At 42.4% G+C, this 26,965-nt stretch overlaps 1 protein-coding gene across 2 annotated transcripts in view; it reads right to left on the reverse strand.

Annotated features, from left to right (window-relative positions):
- Positions 1 to 26,965, reverse strand: part of ZDHHC2 (zinc finger DHHC-type palmitoyltransferase 2) — a 205,346-nt gene that overhangs the window by 11,554 nt on the left and 166,827 nt on the right. The window contains exon 11 of one of the 2 annotated variants that reach the window (XM_040334663.1): positions 25,137 to 25,240. The exons of the other annotated variant lie outside the window; for it this stretch is intronic. Within the exon in view, the coding sequence (XP_040190597.1) occupies positions 25,137 to 25,240 (104 nt within the window). The remainder of the gene's footprint in view (positions 1 to 25,136; positions 25,241 to 26,965) is intronic. 2 annotated transcript variants of the gene reach the window in all.

Consider the following 26,965-nt stretch of genomic DNA (forward strand, 5'->3'; position numbering starts at 1 on the left):
TACAGAACGAGCGCAGCTGAGCCTTCTACAAGCAGCTGCGCTCCGTTCTGCAAGACATCTGCGTCACTTCCGGTGCGCGGACGTTTGCGCTCCAGCGTGGAACGCGGAAGTGCGACTCTGCCTCCTTCCTCGATTTCCCCGCGAATTCGGGGCTATTTAAACTCCTTAGAGATGGCGGTAGGGTGTTCGGTTATTTTGTCGGATCCCTGCCGCCAGTCAAGGAACACTACCTCCCAGCACCGAGCCCTGGAACCACTGCTGTACTCCTCTCCAGCCAATATCCATACCTCAGATCTCTACCTCTCTAATCCACATGCTGCATGCCTGTTTGTTACTACACCCAGCCTCAGCTTGACAGGAGAACCATTGCTTCCTGGATTCTTGGACCCTTTTACCTAGCAACTACATACATCCCCTGGTGAACAACTACTACCAGCTGAACCGCAAGTATCTTGAATTACAATAGTTCCCTGCATTATAACCAGATATCTGTTGTTCTCAAGCTGTTGGGATTATACTAATGAATGCTGATCCTTTTGGGCTATATTCTAACCACAAACTGAGGGATTGTTTTCTATAGATAAAACTACTCCATAATATTGTGAATTAACAATATGACTGCCAGAGTTTAAATACTTGCTGCATTCAGACTTTTCTCAAATTACACTGTGTAGCAAAGTTAATACAATCTCCATACTTCAGCTGCTGCTGGGATAGCTCATATACTTTTATACTCACATGAGGTTGTGATGATTTAACCCCTAAACTTTCTGATACATAAGAGAGTGCATTGGTGGTTTACCCTGAGAAACCTCTTTCTGCTGAGTTCCAATCATACCTGTTATTAATAAATTCTCAGGAGTGTTACACCCTGTATATCATAATGTGCTAGTATCACCTTAAACCGAAGGCCTCCCGCGGCACACTGTCATTGTTGCAGAGGCTTCCAACTTCACCCAGTATTCCTTTTGGCATTCGGGGACTCCGGCCGTCTGATTGGCCGAGCTGCGATGATGTCACTCCCATGCATGCACACAGGAGTCTCAGCTGTGGCACAAAGTTCTGAAGGAAGGGCGTGGGTAGGCCGTTCCCTCAAAGGGCATGCGCTGGTGACGTCACTGGCTGCTGATGGCTAAATAATCTCCTAAACTGTGCACATCTAAGAGATATTCATTTTGCCTACAGGTAAGCTTTATTATAGGCTTACCTGAAAGTAAAAATAAAAAGTTTACTAGCACTTTATGCTGGTCATACACAAACTAGTCTGCCTGTCTGACATACAGTTGCACTTTAATAGATCTGTGTATCTAATAACTGGACACATCTTGCTCTTTGGGCTATTCCCAGCACAAGTCATCTGCTAATCAACATTAGAAACTAATATTATTACTAGTTTTGTGACCATTTTGCTCCTCAAAGCTATACAGCAGCTTTAACATACTGGCATTTTTATAGCGATCAGTGCTATAAAAATGCATTGATTACTATAAAAATGCCACTGGCAGGGAAGAGGTTAACACTAGGGGGCGGGGAAGGGGTCAAGTATGTTCCCTGGGTGTGTTCTAACTGTAGGGGGGGTGGACTCACTAGGGTAAATGACTGATCGCTGTTCATACATACATACAGGGCATTTCTCCCCTGACAGGACCGGGTTTACACACACAGCTCCCGTTTCTCGCTCTGTAACGAGCGATCGCGGGTGCCCGGCGGTGATCGCGACCGCCGGGCACGCCCACGGGAGTCAGGAGCGAGCGGGAGCGCGCACGCTCCTAGTGGCCGCTTCGCGAGGTGACGTTATACTACATGCTCTCGTGCAGGGGAGCCGACCTGCCGCCGTAGAACTGCGGCGGCTGGTCGGCATGTAGTTAAAGATTCACTAAACCCACGTTCTAAAAATATATCAATAAATGGTGTACTGTATTACATGCTGTTCATTTTCACTCAGTCACTATGAGATTTGTTTTCTGGTTGATCCTGTTATTCTCTATCTCCACCTTCTATCCACGTCCCTAATTCAGCCAGGGATTTCGCAGCTGTGGTGGCAACTCTGCACATGCTCAGTTTTCAGTGAGTTTCTATGCTGAGCATTATGTCCATATCACATCTGAGCTGCCCATGTGAATATAGTCACACATGTTGGCATATACACAGTGGTGAATGACCGCCCACTCCCTCCTCCTCCTTGCCCACTAACCAGCTAAACCCAATGGGGGCAGGATATGGAAGAAACATCTCCCTCTAAGACACAGGCTGGAATGGCGTCACACAGCCTGTGACTGTCATAAATCCGCCCACACCATTTTATTTCCACAAAATAATTAAGATTTGATTTCAAATATATATATATATTTTTCGATTTTTATCAAATTTATTTTAATAAAATGCTTTTTTACTAAAAATCTATCTAAAGATAGTTTTCTATTTAAGATACATTAATAATTTAGTTTATTCAGCATGAAATGGAGCTTAGTTATGTAGCATGAGGCTGTATATTCTGCAATATTTAATTTTTGGTAAACTCATTCAATGAATCCAAGCTCTGCAAGCTGCGATAACATGCACTGCAGTGATGCATTCACACAATTTCACAGTAACCATAAAAAACAAAGTTCAGGACTATTCTTTTATCTCATTGTTTTGCAAATCTAAGTACACTACATACTGTATAATTGAATTGGCTCTGATATCGCTGTTTTACTAACGTAACAGCTTATTATTATAAATAGGAAACCTTCATTTTGTTTGAAAATATTAAAGATTCTTTAACTACCAGCAAGAATAAGTCCTAACATTTAAAGAGCACCTGTCATTTCAGATCATTATGGCAGCACCTGTTAGCGGGCATCCACTCACCTGCTGCTGCCACGTCCCTCACCTTGTTGTGTCACTGCCTCATCACCAGCCATCCCATCAAAGTGAATGGAACGGTCAGTGAGTCAACAGCGGATCAGAGGAGGAGCCATCGTGGGACAGAGATGACAGTTGCTCTTTAACCGATTGCTGACCGCCCACCGTAGTTTTACGGCGACAGGTCGGCTCGGCTGCGCAAAATTACGTAAAATATAACGTGATTTTGCATTGCGGCCACTAGGGGCGCGTGCCCCCTGCTCACCCTTGGTGCTGATGTGAGAACCGGAAGCTGTGTGTGTAAACACACAGCTCCCGGTCCTTTCTTTCAGGGGGAGAAATGACTGATCGCATGTTCATACAATGTATGAACAGTGATCTGTCATTCCCCCTAGTCAGTCCCACCCCCCCCTTCAGTTAGAACACAATGAGGGAACATTTTTAACCCCTTGATCGCCCCCTAGTGTTAACCCCTTCCCTGCCAGTGACATTTTTACACATCCCTGTCATCTATGAAGAGAATAGAATTGAACCCCTTCCCTGCCAGTGACATTTTTACAGTAATCAATACATTTTTATAGCACTGATCGCTATAAAAATGCCAATGGTCCCAAAAATGTGTCAAAAGTGTCCGATGTGTCCGCCATAAGGTCGCAGTACCGATAAAAATCGCAGATTGCCACCATTACTAGTAAAAAAATAAATATTAATAAAAATGCCATAAAACTATCCCCTATTTGGTAGACGCTATAACTTTTACGCAAACCAATCAATAAACGTTTATTGCGTTTTTTTTACGAAAAATATGTAGAAAAATACGTATCCGCCTAAACTGAGGAAAAACAATTTTTTTTATATATTTTTGGGGGAAATTTATTATAGCAAAAAGTAAAAAATATTCATTTTTTTTCATAATTGTCACACCTTTTTTGTTTATAGCGCAAAAAATAAAAACCGCAGAGTTACTTTCCTGGATGATTACGCCTTTTTCTACTATACTATTGTACATGTTCTGTTAATGGAATATCTATTTCTATCATATAATTGTATATGCTCTGTTATTGGAATTTTGTTGATAATTCTAAAATTCAATAAAATATTTGAAACAGAGAATGTAGGCCACACTTACCACAAAATAAAAGTAATTTTTTTTCAGTAGGAATTCCACACAAAGATTTTTTTTTGTATATGGCTTAGGTACAGTTAACATTTCTAAATGTTCCCTATAACACATACAATCTTTACTTTTCAGTTCAGTTCCATTTTACCAGGCTGCATGGGCAATGAAATGTGCCATAAAATTCATTTTACTATCTATATTTTGGCAAGTGATCTATAAAATAGGATTCAAATAAACTACACAATTTTATAATTATACATATTATGTTATGCTGAAACATATTTACTACCTTTTAAAAGAAACCTGTAATTTTGTTCTATTTTCCCCTTAGGTGAAGCAGCTAAGTGCATTCCACATGAATAAATTAGCATGAAGCTAATAGCCCATAACAGGCTGTTCTTTAGGTCTATTATCACACAGCGTGTGAGACCCCAGACACATTACTCTGTGTATTTTTATTGCTATACAATGAAATGATCTGCTGCTAGGACATTAAGGTCAAAGCTTACCATCATCTGGCTAGACACAAAATACATAACCTTGCTGTCTGGGGCTTAATGTTTTATTCAACTGACATCTATCGTGCATGTCATCAATGTAATCAATTCCACTATGAATGTCTTCAAGCAACTGCAGCTAGTACATCACAGCACTAAATCTTGGCCAAGGTACGCAGTGACAACACCTTGCTACTACATCACAGCACTTGTATCCGGGGCTCAGAGACAAGGGCATAGGAGGAAAGAAAGAAGGACCTTCATTTATACGTATCATTCAAATTGCTGAAGTGAGGAACTGAATCCAGACACAGAAAGATGGAGCAGAACATACAGTTGTATTCAAAATTATTCAACCCCCACTGAAATTGATTGTTTTGCCCAGTTTGACATTGATTTTGATCATCCTGTCATCCTGCTTACAATTAAATCAAAGAGGCACGTGTAGGTCAGACAAATATAACATAACATTTATAATGAAATAACTACAAATGTCTTTTCTGTGCTCACATCATTATCAGTTTTATTCAACCCCCAATTGACATTCAATCTTAGTACTTAGTACAACATCCTTTTACAGTTATAACAGCTTTTAAACTTGAAGCATAGCTTGACACAAGTGTCTTGCAGCGATCTACGGGTATCTTCGCCCATTCGTCATGGGCAAAAGCCTCCAGTTCAGTCACATTCTTAGGCTTGCGCATGGCAACTGCTTTCTTTAAGTCCCACCAGAGGTTCTCAATCGGATTTAAGTCTGGTGACTGCGATGGCCACTCCAAAATGTTCCAGCCTTTAATCTGCAACCATGCTCTAGTGGACTTGGAGGTATGCTTGGGATCATTGTCCTGTTGAAAGGTCCAACGTCTCCCAAGCCTCAGGTTTGTGACGGACTGCATCACATTGTTATCCACTATCTCCTGGTACTGAAGAGAATTCATGGTACCTAGCACACGCTGAAGCTTCCCTGTACCTGCTGAAGCAAAACAGCCCCAAAGCATGATTGACCCCCCGCCATGCTTCACAGTAGGCAAGGTGTTCTTTTCATCGTAGGCCTTGTTCTTCCTCCTCCAAACATAGCGTTGATCAATAGGCCCAAACACTTCTAATTTTGTTTCATCAGTCCACAGAACACAATCCCAAAACTTCTGTGGTTTGTCCACATGATTTTTGCATACTGCAGTCGACTCTTCTTATTCTTTGGAGACAGCAAGGGGGTGCGCCTGGGAGTTCTGGCATGGAGGCCTTCATTACACAGTGTGCGCCGTATTGTGTGAGCAGAAACTTCAGTACCCACATCTGACAAATCTTTTCTCAGTTCCTCAGCAGTCACAAGGGGACTTTTCTCCACTCTACGCTTCAGGTAGCGCTCAGCAGTCCAAGTCAGCATCTTCTTTCTGCCACGACCAGGTAGCGTTTCAACAGTGCCCTTTGGCTTGAATTTGCGAATGATGCTTCCTATGGTGTCTCTTGGTATGTTTAACATCTTTGCAATCTTCTTATAGCCATTGCCATTCCTGTGAAGAGTAATCACCTCTTCTCTTGTCTTCCCGGACCATTCTCTTGACTTCACCATGTTTGTAACCACACCAGTAAATGTCTAGAAGGAGCTGAGTATCACAGTCATTTTAAAGCTGCCTGATTGGTGCTTATTAGGCTTTATTGCTGCTCCCTGACATCCACAGGTGTTTTCAATACCTGATTGAAAACACTTCAATGAACCTCTCTTCTTCAGAGTGGTAGTCTTTAAGGGGTTGAATAATTGTGTAAATGAAGAATTCACAAAATAAACATTTACTACTGTATTACAAAACCAATTGATGTCATTTTAGTTGCATATGGTTCTTTAAGAAGTCCTTGTAGGATTTCATTCTGAATACAATTACAAATGTACACTAAATTCCCTAAAACCCTTTACAGCATTTGGGGGTTGAATAATTTTGAACACAACTGTATGCCAATGTGAAAGTACAGCTTGGTAAACAAGAGAGAGAGACGTTTGCTCCTCTGAAGGACAATAGGTATGTTGAAAATTTTGTATGTATACAAATAATGGTCATGAAGGAGACAAATAATACATAGCAATTAGAACCCGACAGAGGTTCAAACCCTTCCTCAAGAAGTTTAAACCCTACAAAAGCAAAATAATGTGCCTCAAGTTTTTCGGTCATGTCCCTTCGATGGCCGGCTTCTGTCAGACACACAGGCCAAATGTCGACCAGTTTTTATGGAACCAGATGATGCCGCCCGACATTCGGCTTGTGTGTACGCCACTTATTGTAAACACAATGCATGGGGAGTTGAGCTGCTGAGACATAAACACATTAGTGCAGGTGCTGTGAACTTGGAGGATGAAGTAACTCCACAGTGTTTGCAGCTAGAGGTCAGTGATGGCTTATGTAAACAATTATGGACTGCCCTACGTACATTTACTGCGGCAGGGCGGCTTGGGGGCGCACACGCGCCGCTCTCGCTGTGATTGGACACAGCGGGAGCCAATCAGCGGGCACGATGGCCGGCGCGACCCGTCGATCATTCAGGGGAGAACCGGAGCAGCGGTGTGCCGATGTAAACAATATACACCGCTGCTCTGTCAGGGAGGAAAATAGAGAGATCGTGTTTCAGCTAAGCTGAATCACAATCTCTCTTTTCCTCCAGTGAATCCACTACCCCCTAGTTAGAAACAGCTCCCAGGGAACACATTTAACCCCTTGATCGCCCCTAAAAGTGTCGCTTAGGGTCAGATTTGTCGGCCGCATTGTTGCAGTCCCGCTAAAAATCGCAGATTGCTGCCATTACCAGTAAAAAAAGTCCATGAATCTATCCCGTAGTTTTTTTTGGACGCTATAAGTTTTGCGCAAATCAATCAATATACGCTTGGGAAAAAGAAGATGTCAATTTTATTTGGTTACAGCGTCGCACGACCGCGCAATTGTCACTTAAAGCAACGCAGTGCTGTACCACAAAAAAATGGCCTGGTCAGGAAGTGGGTAAAACCTAAACTTGTTGCCCAAGCTATATTTTAATTTATTGTCATTACAAAATCATCTTTTCTTTTTAATCTGAAGCAATGTAATTTTTTCAAAAATTCACTGAAATATGGAATACTGGAGGCCTTCTCTACACAGCTGGTGTACAGAACACCATCAAAAATTTAATTTCTTTCTTTAAAGGAGACCTCTGCACTAAGATATAGGTCAGGTTTTAGGCATCCACTGCAACAAAAAATTCATTTTTAGTGAGATACTTCCTAAGGATTAATCACTTCTATATGGATGCAGACACTGCAACATCTCTCATTAGAACCCTGAAGCTGATGAAAATGAATTAGTCACTCACATTCAGAATCACTCTGCACACAAGGTTATCTAACAAAGTGCTATTCCTTTAGAGCAGATCAGGTGGGAATCTGCAACATTTGTTAAAATCCTTGCAATATACATTGATACACAGAGGGGATTGTTTGTTTGGTTTTTCAACAAAAGTGGAGTTACCCTGCTAGTTAAAGCGGATGTCCCACGTCCTTACAAATTTTTTTTTTTGGGCTAGTTCAATGTGTAATAGCATACATAAAATCAACTCGCTAATTTTGTTTCCAAAGTCCTCTGCTGTCCGATTCCGTATGTAATATACACTTATATTCTGTTCGTCGCGCTGTTTCCATTTTAAATGTGGGCATTAGAAGCCCACAGCAGGCACTTCCTGGTTGCGGTGAATGCTGATGTAACAGCATCCACCGGCGAGCAGTGGCGTCATAGTCACGGCGAGCAGTGGCGTCAACTTCTGTGTTGCTATGAGAGAAGCTCCCAGAGCACACTGCGTGGTACGGGAAGTGACACAATACCCGAAGAATACCCGCAGTTGTGCAGACCGGAAACAACATGAAACAAAAGGTACTGTACAGATGTAAAAATTAAAAACCTCAGTTTTAACCATTTTTACTGTCGGCAGTATGATTAGGCTAATGTGGAAACTAGGGTGGAGCTCCGCTTTAAGATTGAAATACTTGTCCACAGCTTGGCTACTTTTTTAAAATCGAATTATAATTATGAACGCTCTTTGAGAATGCATCTTTCTCTCCAACTTTTACTAATTTCAAATTCCTCTCGTGGCGCAAACCTGAAGCTTCTCCCCTGAATCATACACTTCGAGATGGAAAATGTATTCCTCTCTCCCGGATACTCTCCGCCTGTTATAATCCATCGGGAGCATGGCTTGAATATACTCAATTGATATACTTTCTAGATGGAATACCGAGCATTGACAATCTGACAGCCTTTGAGTCATTGTTTTCCCAGCCTCACAGACCGGAACACTCGTCTCAGGCCTTGTACACACGACCGAGAAACTCGACAGAATCCATCAAGAAACTTGGTGGGAGAGCTTTTTTGCCGAGGAAAACGGTCGTGTGTACGTTTTTCATCGAGGAAACTGACGAGGAACTCGACGAGAAAAAAAGAGAACAAGTTCTCTATTTCCTCGACTGGAGTCTCAATTTCCTCGTCGTGTTCCTCGTTGGTCTGGTTTTTGACAAGAAACTCAAGCGTGTGTATGCCAAGAAACCCGCGCATGCTCAGAATAAAGTATGAGACGGGAGTAAAAGTAGCATTTGTAATGGAGATAACACATTTTTCACGCTGTAACAGACTGAAAAGTGCAAATCGTCTCTTATCAAACCTTTACTTAACATGCAGTAACATGAGATTAGCAAAAGCAGCCCCAAGGGTTGTGCCAGTGGAATCGAACTTCCCCTGTGTTGTACGTCACCGCGTTTGAGAACGAGGAGATTTTGTCTTGACAGTGTGTTCGACAAGCCTAACAAGGAACTCGTCGAGGAAAACGATGTGTCTTTTCCGACGAGTTCCTCGGTCGTGTGTACGAGGCCTTAGATTTACCAGATCTTGTTACAAGCCACCTACCCAGATCCACCACCATTCCTTTTGAAATGGGAGCTAAATGTATCTCATGATGATCTGGACTGGGGCAAAACACTGGCGCTCTCCTTTAACCACTTCCCTACCACTCATATGACATTCTGGAATTTCGGGGGGATATCTGAATGATGCCTTCTAGCACTAGACCTCCTCTGTTATTCTAAACTGGATCCTGTAAAAAAAAATTAAGCGTCGCCTATAGAGATTTTTAGGTACCAAAGTTTGCCGCCATTCCATGAGTGTGCGCAATTTTAAAGCGTGACAAGTTAGGTATCTATTTACTTGGTGTAACATCATCTTACACATTATACAAAAAAACTGGGCTAACTTTACTGTTTTGTTATTTTTTAATTCGTGAGACCATTTTCAACAGGCGTTTGAAAAATTATTGTGCAAATACCGTGCGAGATGAAAAATTGCAATGACCGTCATTTTTTTCCCTAGGGTGTCTGCTAAAAAAACATATATAATGTTTGGGGGTTCTGAGTGACCTAAAAAAGAAAAAAAATGTTTTTACTCATCTGGAAATGCCTGTTGCTATGCGGTCCCACAAAATCTGCCTTTGGAATCACCTAGGATTCTGACATCATCTCCCTTTAATGCTCCTGGGAAATGTGTGTCATCATTTCCCAGGATGCAGTGCGCTACCCAATTATCACTCCCCATCCAAGACTTCCAGGAAGTAAGGGCCAGATCCACAGCCGGCGGGCTTAACTTAAATGTTCCTATTTAAGTTACACCGCCGCCAAATTTCTACCTAAGTGCCCGATCCACAAAGCACTTACCTAGAAATTTGCCGCTGTGTAACTTAAATCCGTCCGGCGCAAGGCGTGCCCAATCTAATGGGGTGAGTCCCATTTAAATTAGGCGTGCTGCCGCGCCGAACGCACTGCGCATGCTCCCGACGCTATTTTCCCGACGTGCTTTGCGCGGATTTACGTTGCGCCGAGTTTTGAGAATCGCGACGGGTGTAAAAGAAAAAAAAAGAGTTGCGGCGGGAAAAAAAAAATAAAAAAACAATTTGACAGCGACGCGGGAAAGAAGGGTCTACTTTTACATGGTGTACTAAGTTTACACTTTGTAAAAGCAGCCCTAATTTTGCGATGGCAAACTAACACTTACGGAAAAAAAACGAAGGGAAAAACCTTTGTGGATCTCCGTGCTAATTTGCATACCCGACGCGGAATTTCGACGAGAAATGCCCCCAGCGGCAGCCAAGGTACTGCATCCTAAGATCCGACAGTGTAAACCTATTACACCTGCCGGATCTTAGGAATATCTATGCGTAACTGATTCTATGAATCAGCCGCATAGATAGAAACAGGGATACGACGGCGTATCAGCAGATACGCCTGCGTATCCCTTTTGTGGATCTGGCCCTAAGTGCTTGTGGGCTTCACAATGCCCACAAGCAAAATGACAACTGTGTGGACATAGTTTTATAAACTATCTTTTTTGAATAACTATGCGGCGGATTGTAAAATAGTAAGTGACCGGATTTATATTATAAAAACGCATGATGAAAGGACATACATTTAAAAAATGCTAATTGTGGTTGGAACACCGCTTTAATGAATGTGGTGAAATATTACTTTGAACAGCACGCCCAATCTCGTGCAAGGCAATAAAAAAAAGCAGCACTTTTGCTTACACATAATTGGATGATGGAAGTGTTTAATATTATGCAGTGCAATAAGAGTTATGGGGACACTCCTTTCCCAGCTCTGTTTTCCTCAATTGTACCTAATTTATAAGGGGTAAAATTATTGAAAAAGCCTGGTAATGTATAAAAGTCTATTAGTATTTGCTTAGCATAGTGGTGTCATGCCTTTTGTGTGAGCATAGAAAGCCATCGGCTGGAAGAGCCAATAATACAATACAAAGTGCAGTGCTCGGCACCAATATAAACAGCTCTGAAAGGCCAGACCCACACAATGAACTTCTGAACCATCTCCATTTATATCTGACAATTAACACAATGGCATATAACGCTATACACACTGTACATACCACGACTGCATACCTCCCAACTGTCCCTGATTTGGAGCAATGTCCCTCATTCCTCCTCATTTGTCCCTCATTTTGATCTGATCTATATATATGTATATAAAATTCACTTTTAACTATCAAAAAGTGTTTCCCAGCGCTAAACCTGTCATCTGATTTGTAAATTGCTGCATTTGTAAATGATAAAAGCCAATATAAAGGAATAGTAGTGGTAAATAAAGCACTTGTGGTTTTAACCAATCTTGTTTTTTGTACAATTCTCCTTTAAGGGGGCGTGGCAAAGGTGTGTGTCCTATGCCTGCATACTTTTGCTGATAGGTGTCCCTCATTCCCATCTCAGAAAGTTGGGAGGTATGCGACTGGCTGCCATCACTTATCTATAGCAATGTCTATACACAATCTCTAAGAACCAAGTAAAATCAACCAAGAATACATAATGTTCTACAGAAAACACTGTGATGTTTAAAGTGTTACTAAACCCACAACAGTAAAATCCATCTGTATATGCAGTAAAATATTCTTGTTATACTCACTGTGGAACCTAAGGGGTTATTCCCATGCATTCCACACTTCACTATTACTAGAGAGTTTTTCTTTTCTTGGGAGGGTGCATGTGATCAGCACAGGGCCAATCAGCACTGTCCAGACAGAGGGTCAGGGGTCATGCAGCCTCATGTGACAGTAAGAGGAGAATGAAAACTCCTCCTATAAGCTTTAACTAGACACTCATAAGTCATAAGACTGCTATATACTGTTGATGAGAAAAGGTATTTAGCAGTTTATATTTACTAAAATAATTGCATTTCCATGTTCTGTGTACTGTGGGAGACCAGATATAGTGAATGCAGGGTCCTGGGTTTAGTAACACTTTAAGTAAGAAAGGTCAGACAATGTGATTTCCCCGTATTTCTTGCAGCCAGGTGTATTGGTCTAAATGCAGAAGTAGTGCTGCGCTGTGCATAAATAGGTGATAAAGTACAAATGTGCTCACGTGACAGGTACACTTGAAAGGCAATAAATGAATGGTCAAAATAGCAACAATAAAATATACATAATCAGCTGCGACAGTATAAACAATGGACTGATAAAGTGTCCAAATACTGTGAAAAGTGTACCACAAAATAGATGTGAGAATAAACTCATAAAATCTTTAAAATGGCATCATCATGTGACAGGGTGAAGGTGCTGGTGCTAGTAGTCAATCTCTGGTATGGAGCGCTACCGATAGGTGGTTGCTGGTTCTCCGTGCAACTTAGGAGATATGTGTCCCTTACCTTACTGCTGTAAGGTAACAGCGTATGAGTGTGTCTTTCAATCTCCTGGTGGCTCCTGACGTCTCAGGCTCCGCTAGTATGTATCTTTACTTTGGCATCAAAGTCCACTTTAAGTGTCCCTGGTGTATCTGTATCAGATAGCTTCACATTGGGGCATGGGGGGATGTAAAGAAGGATGCTCAATAGTGTAGTATTTAAAACAAATATCAGACAGGCATATCAAAAACGAGTCATGAATTCGTCCAATATCACTTCCCGTGCCCTGCGTTCCCGCACGTTTCATTAGGGGAAGCTACGTGACTGCAACGAACACGTGCGGGAACGCAGGGCACCGGAAGTGATATTGGACAAGTTTGTGGCTAGTTTTTGATATGCCTGTCTGATACGTCACATTGTGAGTACCTGTTTTTATTATTGCTGCTGATTCCAATAAATGTTTTAAATACTACACTATCGAGCATCCCTCTTTACATCCCCCCATGCCCCAATGTGAAGCTATCTGATACAGATACACCAGGGACACTTAAAGGGGACTTTGATGCCAAAGTAAAGATACATACCAGCAGAGCCTGAGACGTCAGGAGCCACCAGGAGATTGAAAGACACACTCATACGCTGTTACCTTACAGCAGTAAGGTAAGGGACACATATCTCCTAAGTTGCACGGAGAACCAGCAACCACCTATCGGTAGCACTCCATACCAGAGATTGACTACCAGCACCAGCACCTTCACCCTGATCACTGTGCACACACAGCCATCCATCCAGCTTGCACCTTATGGACATTATCTGCACTGCGTTGTTTTGAAATTCATTTTTATTTCATTTTATGGAATTTTAGTGTGAATATATTTATTTATGGTTGCATATGTCACATGATGATGCCATTTTAAAGATTTTATGAGTTTATTCTCACATCTATTTTGTGGTACACTTTTCACAGTATTTGGACACTTTATCAGTCCATTGTTTATACTGTCGCAGCTGATTATTTATATTTGATTGTTGCTATTTTGACCATTCATTTATTGCCTTTCAAGTGTACCTGTCACGTGAGCACATTTGCACTTTATCACCTATTTATGCACAGCTCAGCACTTCTACATTTATACTTACCTGGGTCTTGATACTACCTTTAGTGCTTGCTGCAGTACCCCACCTTTTAGACTCGGCCAGCGCGGGAATATCTTTTTATTACAGGTGTATTGGTCTGCAGTCTCCTTAAACACTGCAGCTTGCTGTGAATCCTGTGCTGCAGGGAACTCTGACCTGAAAACATTTGTTTGTTTTTACATGCTCCGATTGTGGACTGTTCAGCAATAAGAGGGCTTTCTAGAGCATGGCAGCTATCTGTACACGAGGGATGCCAAATTACAGCCATTAAGTTGGGAGGCCGTGTACCAAGTGAGTCATCAGATCATTTATTTCTCTCATGGCAGGTTCCCTTTGAATGAAAAATGTTTGCTTGTTGGGTTATTTGGAGTGATTGAAAGCCCCACCAGCAATCACCTGGCATGACCTTAACTCTATGGCAGTGGTCTCAAAGTACCGGCCCGCGGACCAGTTATAAATGGCCCGCAGGCAGGGCAGAAGTGGGGGGAGCAAATACATTTTTTTTTTTTGTGAGCTGGCGCTATCTGGTGGTGAGCCGTTGGTATTACAAGTTATTACCACCAGATGTGAGCTGGCGCCATCTGGTGGTGGCCGTTGGTATTACAAGTTAAGCATTACAAGTTAAACAGCAATTCTAATGTCATTTTACACTATTTTCACTGCCATCTTCTTCCCTCTAATTAGAACCCCCAAACATTATATATATTTATTATCCTAACACCCTAGAGAATAAAATGGCGATCGTTGCAATACTTTCTGTTACGCCGTATTTGCGCAGCGGTCTTACAAGCGAACTTTTTTGGGAAAAAATTACACTTTTTTTAATTAAAAAATAAGATAACAGTAAAAAGTTATCCCCATTTTTTTTAATATTATGAAAGATAATGTTACGCCGAGTAAATTCATACCCAACATGTCACGCTTCAAAATTGCGTCCGCTTGTGGAATGCCGACAAACTTTTACCCTTTAAAATCTTGCATGTTTTAAGTTACAGAGAAGGTCTAGTGCTAGAATTATTGCTCTCGCTCTAACAATCGCGGTGATAACTCACATGTGTGGTTTGAACACCGTTTACATATGCGGGCACTGCTCGCGTATGTGTTCGCTTCTGCGCGCAAGCTCATTGGGACGGGGTGCGTTTTCTGGCTCCTAACTTTTTTAGCTGGCTCCTAGATTCCAAGCAAATTTGTCAAACCCTGACTTACACCAGTGCTGGGGGTTAATAATGCGCTTGCTGACACCAGTGCTGGGGGTTAATAATGTGTTCGCTGACACCAGTACTGTTGTTTTTGAAGTTTGAAAGTTTGCATGCGGCCCCCCATGGCATATGAAAACTTGTCTTGTGGCCCTCAGGTAATTTGAGTTTGAGACCCCTGCTCTATGGATTCAAATGCCAAGCAGTGATGTAGAAAGCTCCACATACCAACCAATTCTTATTTTACAGTGCTTGTCCTGTGTCATTTGGCCCACTGTAACACCTAAAAAAAAACTGGTTGGTCTTGTCAGTTTCTCCCCTCTCCTCTGTAAACTGACTATGGTGTATCATGGCTGCTGAGCCTGACACCGTGGTCAGTTTACGTGCCTCCGTCATCCGCAGTCTGCTATCTGCTCTCCTCTCCTGCTCCTGTGTCCGCACTCCCTTCTCCCTCTGTCTGCTCGTGATAGTGCCACCCTTCCCCTCTCCTGGTGCTCTCATAATAACACTAACCTGTATACACCATCAGCACTGCCTCCCATTGCAGTGTCCCCCTCTGTGAATAATTTATAAATATAAATGCTGCAAATACATTATTTCACAGCTGAGATTGCGATCACATGACCAGCCAGCTCTCTCCTTCTCTAATCCTCCTGACTGACGTCAGCAGGGGAATGTTAGCCCCACCCACTGCATCTCTCAGAGGAGGAAAGGAGAAAGCTCGCTGGTCATGTGATCACAATCTCGGCAGTGAAATTAGGTAATTGCAGCATTATTTTTTATAAATCACACACAGAGAGGGACATGCAATAGGAGGCAGTGCTGATGGTGTATACAGGTCAGAGTGGCTTAACAACAACTTTAAGTCAAATATTAATGCTATCCAATAAACATTGCTAAATGAGGGATTCTGCTAAATTAGGGGTCTCCAAACTTTTCAGTATGAGGGCCACACTGTATATATTTTTTTAAATATTCACCAGCTGAAAAATAATTACTTTTAAAATCATTGAATAAATGAATGATTACATTTTACTTGGAATTTTTGGGAATCAGCATAATAATAATAATATGATTTATAACAAAGAAGGAAGAACTTCAGGAAAACAAAGCAAAGTCGATCCCATACATCAGAGTCCGCCCTTACTTCAGGGACCCTATCAGTGCCTCCCTTACATCAGAGTTCACCTTGGGAGTCCCCCTTTACATTAGCTTCTCCATCAGAGTCCCCCCCTTAGGAGCCCTTTTACATCAGGGTCCTCATCTGGGCCCCTTTTACATCAGAGCCTACCTTAGTCCCCCTTTACTTCAAGGTCCCTATCAGATCCTCCCTTACATCAGAGTTAATTCTAAACTACCCCCCCTTACATCAGGGTCCCTATCAGAGCCTCCCTTACATCAGAGTTCACCTTAAGAGTCCCTCCTTACATCAGGGTCCCTATCAGAGCCTCCCTTACATTTGAGTTCATCTTAAGAGTCCCCCCTTACATCAGGGTCCCCATCAGAGTCCCCCTTAGAAGCCACCTTACATCAGGGTCCCCCTATCCTTAAGGGTCCAACTTAGGATTGCCCCCTTACACAGGGGTCCACCTCAGGAGTCTCCCCTTACATTGGGGTCCCTATCGCAGCCTTCCTTACATCAGAGTTCACCTTAGGAGCCCCCCCCTTACATCAGGATCCCCATCAAAGCCCCTTTTACACCAGAGACCTTTGCAACGTAGTAATAAATTTCACTTTTAAATAATCTGAGGGTTAAGCACGGTGATACATAAACAGTCCACTAGAGGGCAGTAGGAGTATGCCAATAAAAATCTGTCCTTTATACCCTCCCCTCTTTCTGCTTACTGCATCAGTTATGGGTGCTAAGGCACACATTAAAATATTAACAATATATATGCAGAGCCTTAGAAAAATTGAATACTTATCCACTATGTGAAAATAAAAAACAATATAAGGCAAATAAAAAAACAAAAGTTGCAATAGTGAGAATAACTAAAGTCCCCAAATTTTTTTAAACAGTGTCCATTGGTGCCAAGAATAAGCTTCCACCTTTATCCAAATCACACCACCGCTTGCGCACGGTGCTATTACCGCACTCACCAGCTCCTATGCTACCAAAAATGAGCAGCAAACAGCGCATAAATGACAAGATGCTTCCCAGCCTCTCACACATGATCATTCAGCTCCTTTAGTACTCCACAGGTGCCCAATGATAACGTTATCCACCACAGGACATTTCCCAAGTACTCAAAAGGCTGTCTGGAAGGAAAGTGCTCACCGCATGGAGCCACACCGGAGGGTCTCATGTAGTGTAGTACTTATTTAAAAACTTGAAATTAATATTTGAAAGCTGCATCCAAATGCCAAACATAACAGGGAGTCAAGTGCACTTGCTAAGATGGGCGCACGTTTAGGAGATATTCATTATATCTACAGGTAAGATTTATTATTAGCTTACCTGTAGGTAAAAATCCCAAAGCGGACTTTCCTACCACTTTGAGGGGGAGAGTCAGTTAATCTGGTCCTGCAGGTCATATCACACAAACAAATGCCTAGGCTTTTAAACACGTGACTATTACAGGAGAGAACTATTTGTCAGTCTCAGCAAAACTGTCATCATAGCTTTACATTAAAGTGGTAATGCATGCTATGCATTAAGATAAAAAACCTTCTGGGCTAGATTCAGCATTGATTTACGCCGGCGTATCTATAGATACGCCGCGTAAATTCAAAGCTACGCCGGCGTATCTTTTTTTCTGTATTCAGAAAGCAAGATACGCCGACATTAGCCTAAGATGCGACTGGCGTAAGTCTCTTACACCGTCGTATCTTAGGGTGCATATTTACGCTGGCCGCTAGGTGGCGCTTCCGTCGTTTTCGGCGTAGAATATGCAAATGACCTAGATACGCCGATTCACAAATTTACGTACGCCCCGCGCTATTTTTTTACGTCGTTTACGTTAGGCTTTTTCGGCGTTAGGTTGCTCCTGCTATTATGAGGCATACGCAATGTTTGGACGTCGTTGCCGCGTCAAATTTTGAATTTTTTACTTCGTTTGCGTAAGTCGTTCGCAAATAGGGCTGGACGTAATTTACGTTCACGTCGAAACCAATGACGTCCTTGCGGCGTACTTTGGAGCAATGCACACTGGGAAATTCCACGGACGGCGCATGCGCCGTTCGGGAAAAACGTCAATCACGTCGGGTCACCAAGAATTAACACGCCCCTCATCCACATTTGAATTACGCGCGCTTACGCCGGCCCCATTTACGATACGCCGCCGTAACTTAGAAGGCAACTGCTTTGTGAATACAGCACTTGCCTCTCTAACTTACGGCGGCGTAAATACGATACGCTGCGCCGCCGTAACAATGCGCGCCCCTACCTGAATCTAGCCCTCTGTGTGCAGCAGCCCCCCTAATACTTACCTGAGCTTCATGAGTGAGGAGAGAGAGGGGGCAAGTCGAGGTCACAGCTCTGTGTCTGAATGGACACACGGAGCTGCAGCTTGGCTCGGGTGTCCCAATAGCAAGCTGCTTGCTGTGGGAGCACTCAGCAGGAGGGAGGGGCCAGGAGCACCGAAGAGGGACCTGAGAAGAGGAGGATCTGGGCAAAACCACTGCAACAGAGTAGGTAAGTATAACATGTTTGTTATTTAAAACTTTAGTATCACTTTAACTGCTTGCCGACCATCCGCGTCAAGTCAGCACGTTCCCGCAAGCCATCGTAGCTGTACATCGGTCCCTTTAAGCGAGGATAGCAGGCACACGCGCCCGCTGCACTGCGGGGGTGGCAATGCGTGTGGCCAGCCGTCGCGATGACCTACGCCCAATCGTGGGCACGAGAGTCAGAACAGGGACCTGCATGTGTAAACACACAAATCCCTGTTCTGTGAGGAGAGGCAGATCGTGAGTTCCTACTAGCTCGCAACAGCAATCTGTCATCTCCTCTAGTCAGTTCCATCCCCCCTACAGTTAGAACACACACGAGGGAACACAGTTAACCCCTTGATCACCCCTAGTGTTAGCCCCTTCCCTGCCAGTGACATTTACACAGTAATCAGTGCATTTTTATAATACTGATTGTTGTATAATTGTCAATGGTCCCAAAAATGTGTCAAAAGTGTCCGATCTGTCCGCCATGTTGCGGTCCCGATAAAAATCGCAGATCGCCACCATTACTAGTATAAAAAAAATTATAATAAAAATGCCATAAATCTATCCTCTATTTTGTAGACGCTATAAGTTTTGCACAAACCAATCAATATGCACGTATTGCGATTTTTATTAGCAAAAATATGTAGAAGAATACATATCGGCCTAAACTGAGGAAAAAAATTGCCTTTTAAAAAAAAATTAGGGATATTTATTATAACAAAATGTACAAAATATTGTGGGTTTTTTTTCAAAATTGTCTGTCTTTCTTTGTTTATAGCGCAAAAAAAAAAAAAAACTGCAGCAGTGATCAAATACCACCAAAATAAAGCCCTATTAGTGGGGAAAAAAGGACATCAATTTTGTTTGGGTGCAACGTCCCACGAACACACAATTGTGATGCCGCGTACACACCATCACTTTATGTGATGAAAAAAAATGACGTTTTTAAAAACGTCACTTTAATTGACCGTGTGTGGGGGAAAACGTCGATTTAAGTCTTCTAAAAAACGACCAAAAAAAATTGAAGCATGCTTCAATTTTATGTGTCGTTTTTCAAAACGTCAACTTTTACTTCACAGAAATTGACCGTGTGTAGCAAAAACGTCGTTTAAAACGACGTTTTTTCATCCGCGCATGCCCAGAAGCTACTTATGAAGCGAGCTTCAATGGAAAAACGTGGTGGAACGTAACCTCGCTTTGCTAGAGCATTGTGAGAAAAACAATGGTGTGTAGGCAACTTCGTCTTTGAAAATTGAAGTTTCAAAAACGTCGTTTTTTACTTCACAGAAAATGTTGTTTTTTTTCATCACATAAAGTGATGGTGTGTATGCGGCATCAGTTAAAGTGACGCAGTGACGTATCGCAAAAAAATGGCCTGGTCATTGAGCAGCCAAATCTTCCGGGGCTGAAGTGGTTAAACATTTGAGTATATATCCATGTAAGTCTACAAATGACAAAATGTGAAGCACTGCCTTAAAGAAAGCAGTGCTCTTTATTCCATCTCAGGATGATTCTGTCACCATCATGGTGCACCTTGCTTCCTGAAGATAACAGAATATACTTTTGCGCCAATGTAATGAGAATTGTATAACTGAACTACAGATCAACACTTTGGATGATGATAAAACATAGGGAGAGGGAGAGGAAGAAGAGGAAAATACTAATAAAACGAATAGAGGGGGAGAAGAAAAGGAATAGAGAAATTGAAAAAGAAGAATAAGGTAAGGGGTAAGAAAAGTAAAAGAGGAGGAGGGGATCCTCATTCTACAATTAAACCTCAGTGGGGATGAGGTGGAGTGCTTCCTGATGTACTAGGACAATAATGTTTAGTTCAGCTTTCCAGAACAGAGTTACGGTTTCATTCACCCGCCGCCTTAAACTCTGTTGGAGAGCCATAGAGTACACCCACCTCAAACCGTTGGAAAGCCAGTGAGGTCCCCCAGAACCGTAGGAGTGGTGCCAAACAACCGATTACTGGATTACTGTGCATTTATTAAAAATACTGCATCATAACAACCAAAAATAGCAGCTTCTAATACCAAAAGGAAGTGTTAACAGAATTCACAAGAATATTATTAATATTACTCATAGTATTATTATATATAAAAATGTTTGGTGGTCAATGAACAATCTGAAAACGACATAAAGGGGTTGATGAGCTGAAGAACTTGCCGTCCCCTGGTCTAACTTGTACACTTGTATCTGTAGGAGAATCTGGTAAAATATCACTACCTCATTACCTTAAAGTGGAGTTCCACCCATAAATGGAACTTCCGCTTTAAGTGAAGGTGACCCCCGACATGCCACATTTGACATGTCATTTTTTGGGGGGGGAGCGGATACCCTTGTTTTAGAGGCATCCAGCTCCTACTTCCTCCCAGGGCTCCCTGGCGCCAGAAGGAAGATCAAATCTTCCCCCTCCCTCCGTGAAATCTTCTGGGACACGTCACAGATCTCAAACGATTGCCAGCATTCACAGCACGCAGTGTGGCTTGCGCAATGCGCAGTGCGTGCCCAGCTGTGAAGCCACAGCCGAGCGCCCACAGTAGTGATGCTGGCACCGCAGAAAGGAGGGGGAGAGGAGCGGGGCTTTGTTTGCCCATATCGCTGGACCGTGGGACAGGTGAGTGCGTGATTATTAAAAGTCAGCAGCTACACTTTTTGTAGCTGCTGACTTTTAAATAGGTGGAACTCCGCTTTAAAGCTTCCTTGGTTTTTGTGTAAACGTATTCTGTGTACATATTACCATCATTTTATTTTTCAATTTTATATTATTATTTAAAAATTGTTGGTTTCCGTTGGGGTTATATTTAGGGGTTAATATGTTCATTCAACCAGCGGGTTAAATAAAAAACTCACAGATCCCTGCATCAACACAAGCAACATTGATGCACTGATCTGTCCTGCTGTGTCCGTATTCTGACAGCCGGGGCTCCCCACCATCACAACACACAGATCAGCACCATTGGCTGCAAGCACTGATCGAATATTGGTTTTCCAGCATGACCATTCAACAGAAGCCAGTCGCTAGACCGGCTTCTGTTGAACAGACAGTGGTACGCACATAATGAAAGTCGGCTGGTTCCAGCTTAACTATTGTTGGAGTGACGCATGGTGCGTTTTTTACTGTGCTTTTTGGTGCATTTGCAGCACATTTGTCGCACAGCAGACGCATACCTGCTGCCCGGCTTGGGGTTCCAATAACATTAAATGACAATGCATGTGCTATGTCCATTTTCAAAACAAGTTTGCAATGCGCGCGTTTGTGATGCAGTTTGCCGTGTGTTCGGAAATGCAGAGATGTGAATGGAGCCTTATTGGTCTTGTGTAGACACACCCAGGGCCGGCCCTATGATGGGACCAGGTGGTACCATGGGTACCAGGCAGCACTTTTAGGGGGGCAGCATACTGATGCCCGCCAGCCCGTTCCCCCAGCTCCGCTACCCAAATAAAAAATTTTTTTCCCACAAATAGAGCTTTCTTTTGGTGATATTTGATCACCTCTGCGGTTTTTATTTTTTGTGCTATAAATATATATATTTTTTTACTTTTTGCTATAATAAGTACCCCCAAAATTTAGAAAAATAAACTATTTTCTTCAGTTTAGGCCAATATGTATTCTTCTACATATTTTTGGTACCAAAAAAAAAAACACAATTAGCGTACATTGATTAGTTTGCGCAAAAGACATTGTGGCCGCCGGCAATTCACAGGTCCCTTTATACTCCTGGATACATGTATAGAGCCATGACAGGCCCTTGTTATACTCCTTTATACATGTATAGAGCCATGACAGGTCCTCTTTATACTCCTATATACATTTATAGAGCCATGGCAGGTCCTCTTTATATTCCTTTACATGTAAAGAGTCTCGACAGGTCCTCTATATACATGTATAGAGCCATGACAGGTCCTCTTTATACATGTATAGAGCCATGACAGGTTCTCTTTATACATCTATAGAGCCATGACAGGCCCTCGTTATACTCCTTTATACATGTATAGAGCCATGTCAAGTACTCTTTATAGCCCTATATACATTTATAGAGCCATGACAGGTCCTCTTGATATTCCTTTACATGAAAAGAGTAATGACAGGTCCTCTATATACATGTATAGAGCCATGACAGGTTCTCTTTATACTCCTATACATGTATAGAGCAATGACAGGTCCTCTTTATGCTCCTTTATACATGTATAAAGCCATGACGGGTCCCCTTTAGTTATCATGATATAAAATAATGAATGTGGGGGCCTTTTGGTTGGCGTGACATTTTTTCTGGGGGGCAGCATTTCATTCTTGGTCCCAGGCAGCACAATGTCTTGGGCCGGCACTGGACACACCGATTTTCACTTTTAGGCTGGATTCACACCTATGCATTTTTAGTGCTTTTTGCAGATTTGTACTACAGAACGTGTTCCATAGGAAACCATGTTAAATGTTCTGTAGTGCAAATCTGCAAAATGCAAAAATCACTAAAAATGCATAGGTGTGAATCCAGCCTTAGGCCCCATTCAGACCTAGTGTAATGGGAGTGCATGTTTTTGGGCTAATTGTTCCCACAACATGCATAGGGCAGCCCATTGATTTAGACTGGCTGCCCTACACGTGGCAAAGTAGCTCATGGGACATTCTGGCATGTTGTGGTTTGCAAATTGTTTGCTTGTTTTTTCACATGGCAAAATGTGTGTTTGCTTCTGCGTTTGGGGTACTATTTACAACTATTGGTCAAAAGTATGACTACCGTATTTATTTTAAAGGTGGTCGTACACTATACAATCTAATTGTACAATCTCTGTAGATTTACCAAAACGATATAATAGGAGGACACAACATCTCTCCAATCACTCAGTATCCACTACATTAGTGGTCATCAACCCTGTCCTCAGGGCCCACTAACAGGCCAGGTTTGCAAGATAACTTAAAAATATCACAGGTGATATAATTTGCTGCTCAGTGATTGCAGTATTCTAGTCTGCATCTCCCCAAGGTAATACATAAAACCTGGCCTGTTAGTGGGCCCTGAGGACAGGGTGGATGACCCTGTACTACAGAATTGATGAAAGATCTAAAGGAGATTGTACAATCAGATTGTGTAGTGTATGTTGAGCTTTCAGACTTCCAGGGACACACTTCTCCTGTTTTTCAATAATAAATCCCTGCTGCACATAGGGTGTAATCTGATCACTCAGCTTCTGCACACTTTTCAAATGAACAATCTCTGCAAGTTGAAAGAAAGGTAGAAAGAATTGATGGCTGTGTATTAAGTGAGAACAGTGATTGTTGATTTCATTGGAAAAGCATTAACCTGCAGTGGTGGGTGGGAGTGAGGTCCAGGAAAGGAAAGGTAGGTGCAGAGTGTGTTAATGAGGTTAGCTGGTGAACGCCTTCCTGTGTCTTAATGGTTTCCCCATCCTAATACCTTTCCAGGAAGCAATGGAGATGTTTTACTACAGCAAACTGGACATTGGGGTAAAGCCTGGTCTATGACAAAATAAAGCTTTTTCTTTTCTGCAAAAGAGGTACATTAATGCTTTATGATACATATGGAAACTAGAATTTAGGAGAAAAGGGTGAACTTAAAGTTGAAGTTCATGCTGAAATTAAAATCCCTGCATCTATAGACACCCTCAATCTAATACTAACCTGTCTAGCACTGTAAAGGAAAAAAAAAAGTATACATACCTTTTCTGCAGGCGATCTGACCCAATCCCATGCTGAGCTGTCAGGCGGGTGCAGTGACATCTCTCCCCATTCATTTCACAGCCATTGTTGGCTGTGTCCTCTGCAGAGCTTCCACCGCTGGAGATCGGGTCGGATCAGGTATGTATACTGATTTCTCCTTTACAGGGCTAGATAGGTTAGTGTTCGATCGTGGGTGTCTATAGATGCAGGGATTTTAGTATTAGCATGGACTTCCACTTAAAGGTCGGTGCCCTCACTGGCTCTCCAACAGCGTTTGAGATGGGGCAGTACACTCAGTATGAGAAGTGAACACGTATGTATGTCCTTTTTTAGAAAGACGAGGGTGAAATATCACAGACACACAAAACATGCTGGTAAATGAGGCCGGTATTAACACACAGTTAAACACAACTCAAGGCCACTGATGGCTGACCATCCAACCCTGGATAACACTGTCCCTCAACTAGCCACCTTACTTTTGGGGCTAAGAACTGGTGGAGACCTTAAAAGATTATTTGACTCGAATTGGGCCACCTATTAACCCCCAGACATTTACTGACACCTATTTGACCCTCTGCCCTTTGATAATCCCATCGACTCTTGGGATGGGGTTAATATTAACCACTGTTTTAGAGCTTTTTTATCCAGGCTTCTTGTTTATGTGTATGCTATAATGTATTATTTTTATTCCTGCATTGTGTTCTCACTCTACATGCTTTGAAAGATGTTGCAGCTAAATAAATCAATAGTAATAGCGTTTATTAACAGAACACCAAAATTCAATCAATAGGACATCTTCCTGAGTTACCCTTCTCATCGCTGCAGTTGCTGTCAGTCCAGGACTGGGTGTCAGTCAGAAGATGGCTCTGAGATTCACGCAAAGGTTTGGCTGGGAATGGATGATTTTCAATACTGGTACAAAACGGGAAACAAACATTAAACATAGATACCTGAAAACAAGCAAAGAGTAATACAAACTAAAATATTTTACAGACAGAAGATAAACCTGTTGTGAATGACTGAGAAAAGAGTTTCTTAAACAAAAGATATATTTTGAATTTTTTCCTCATCATAACTGCTATTCTAAGACCCCTTTCTCCCTGAGGCGCAATAAAACTCTAAAAATAACGCCTGCAAAGTGCCCTGAAAGAGAGGCTCCATTTACTCCAGTGTGAAAGCCGAGTGCTTTCACACTGCGCTAGCAGTACGGTAAAAAAAGTCCTGCACCGCTCCTACAGCGCCTCAAAGATGCTGGTAGAATACACCGCTCCTAAAGTGCCCTTGCCCATTGAAATCAATGGGCAGCGTCGCCGAACCACATGTAAAGCGCTGCTGCAGCGGCGCTTTGCGGATGGTTTTAACCCTTTCTCAGCCACTAGCAGGGGCTAAAAGCTCCCCGCTAGCGGCCGAATAGTGCCGCGAAAACGACGGTATAAAATAGCGGTGCTTTCCCGCCGACGCCCCCATCGCCCCAGTGTAAAAGGGCCTTAAGAGGAACTAAACAACACGTACAATTCATCCATGACAATAACCATCTTTCAACTAGAATCTTTTTATTACAAAAGATATAAGTACTACTTAGTGTTTTTTTTAGTTTAGGCCTTTTTCCCCCCCAAACAAACTTTATCCAAACACTGATAATTTTGGCAAAATTCTGCAGAAGACAAATTTAGGTAATTTAGCAACAAAAATAATTCATCCCCAATAGAAATGTGTACAGTAGATTCTCTCTCTGTCAGTACAATCAATCCTTATCAATCCCTATTGCTGAAATCTAGCAATACTCCACCTAAAGATCCTATTGTTTTCAGTGAATAAGCTCCATTCACAGAACTAGATCTCATTCGGTATTTTGGTGTTTTCCCAAATAATGCATTTGATTGTGAATATTTCAATTCACTACTGCTTTATGCAGTATTTACCGCATAAAGCAAAAACTCTTGGTAAATACTGCACAGGAATGAAAGTCAATTCACAGAATTTTTTTTAAATAAATGCAGTAAATAAGTAGTGGTCCCGGCATTCTATATAAGAAACCAACAACCTGTAAACAACTGATGAGTGACAGCTGAAATTAAAATAACAATTGTTAGCAATTAAAAAAAAAAAAAATCAGAAAAATAAAAACCGCCATGGTGTCTCTCCCCCCTCCCCTTCCCAAACCATGCCAGCCCTTTCTTTTTTCGGGTTGGTGTTGGCAGCGGGCAGCATGATTGAGAATGGACCTACCGGGGGACAATTATTTATCTGATAAGCCCCACGCCCGCAGACCCCCACAACCACCGGCCAGGGTTGTGGGGAAGAGGCCCATTTCCCATCAACATGGTGGGGACAAGGTGCTTTGGGGGAGTTGGGACCCCGAGGATTCTATTCAAAGTCCATACCAGATCTGCAGGGCCTGGTATAGAGTTGGGGGGGGGGGGGACACACCGTCACATTTTTTTTAAATTGCTGGCAATTGTTCTTTTTGCTTGAGGTTGCCAGTGGGGAACCCTTCTAACAGCTGATGAGCCACCCGCTCCTTAACAACCATGTTTTTTAGTGGTTGTTAATGACGTGGGTGGCCGCCCTCTCCTTAACAATGCCTATTTCTTAATGTTACTAAATACACTGGCTACTGCAAGGCGTTAAATTACG

The sequence above is a fragment of the Rana temporaria genome, chromosome 1 (genome assembly GCF_905171775.1).
Source record: "Rana temporaria chromosome 1, aRanTem1.1, whole genome shotgun sequence".
NCBI lineage: Eukaryota > Metazoa > Chordata > Amphibia > Anura > Ranidae > Rana > Rana temporaria.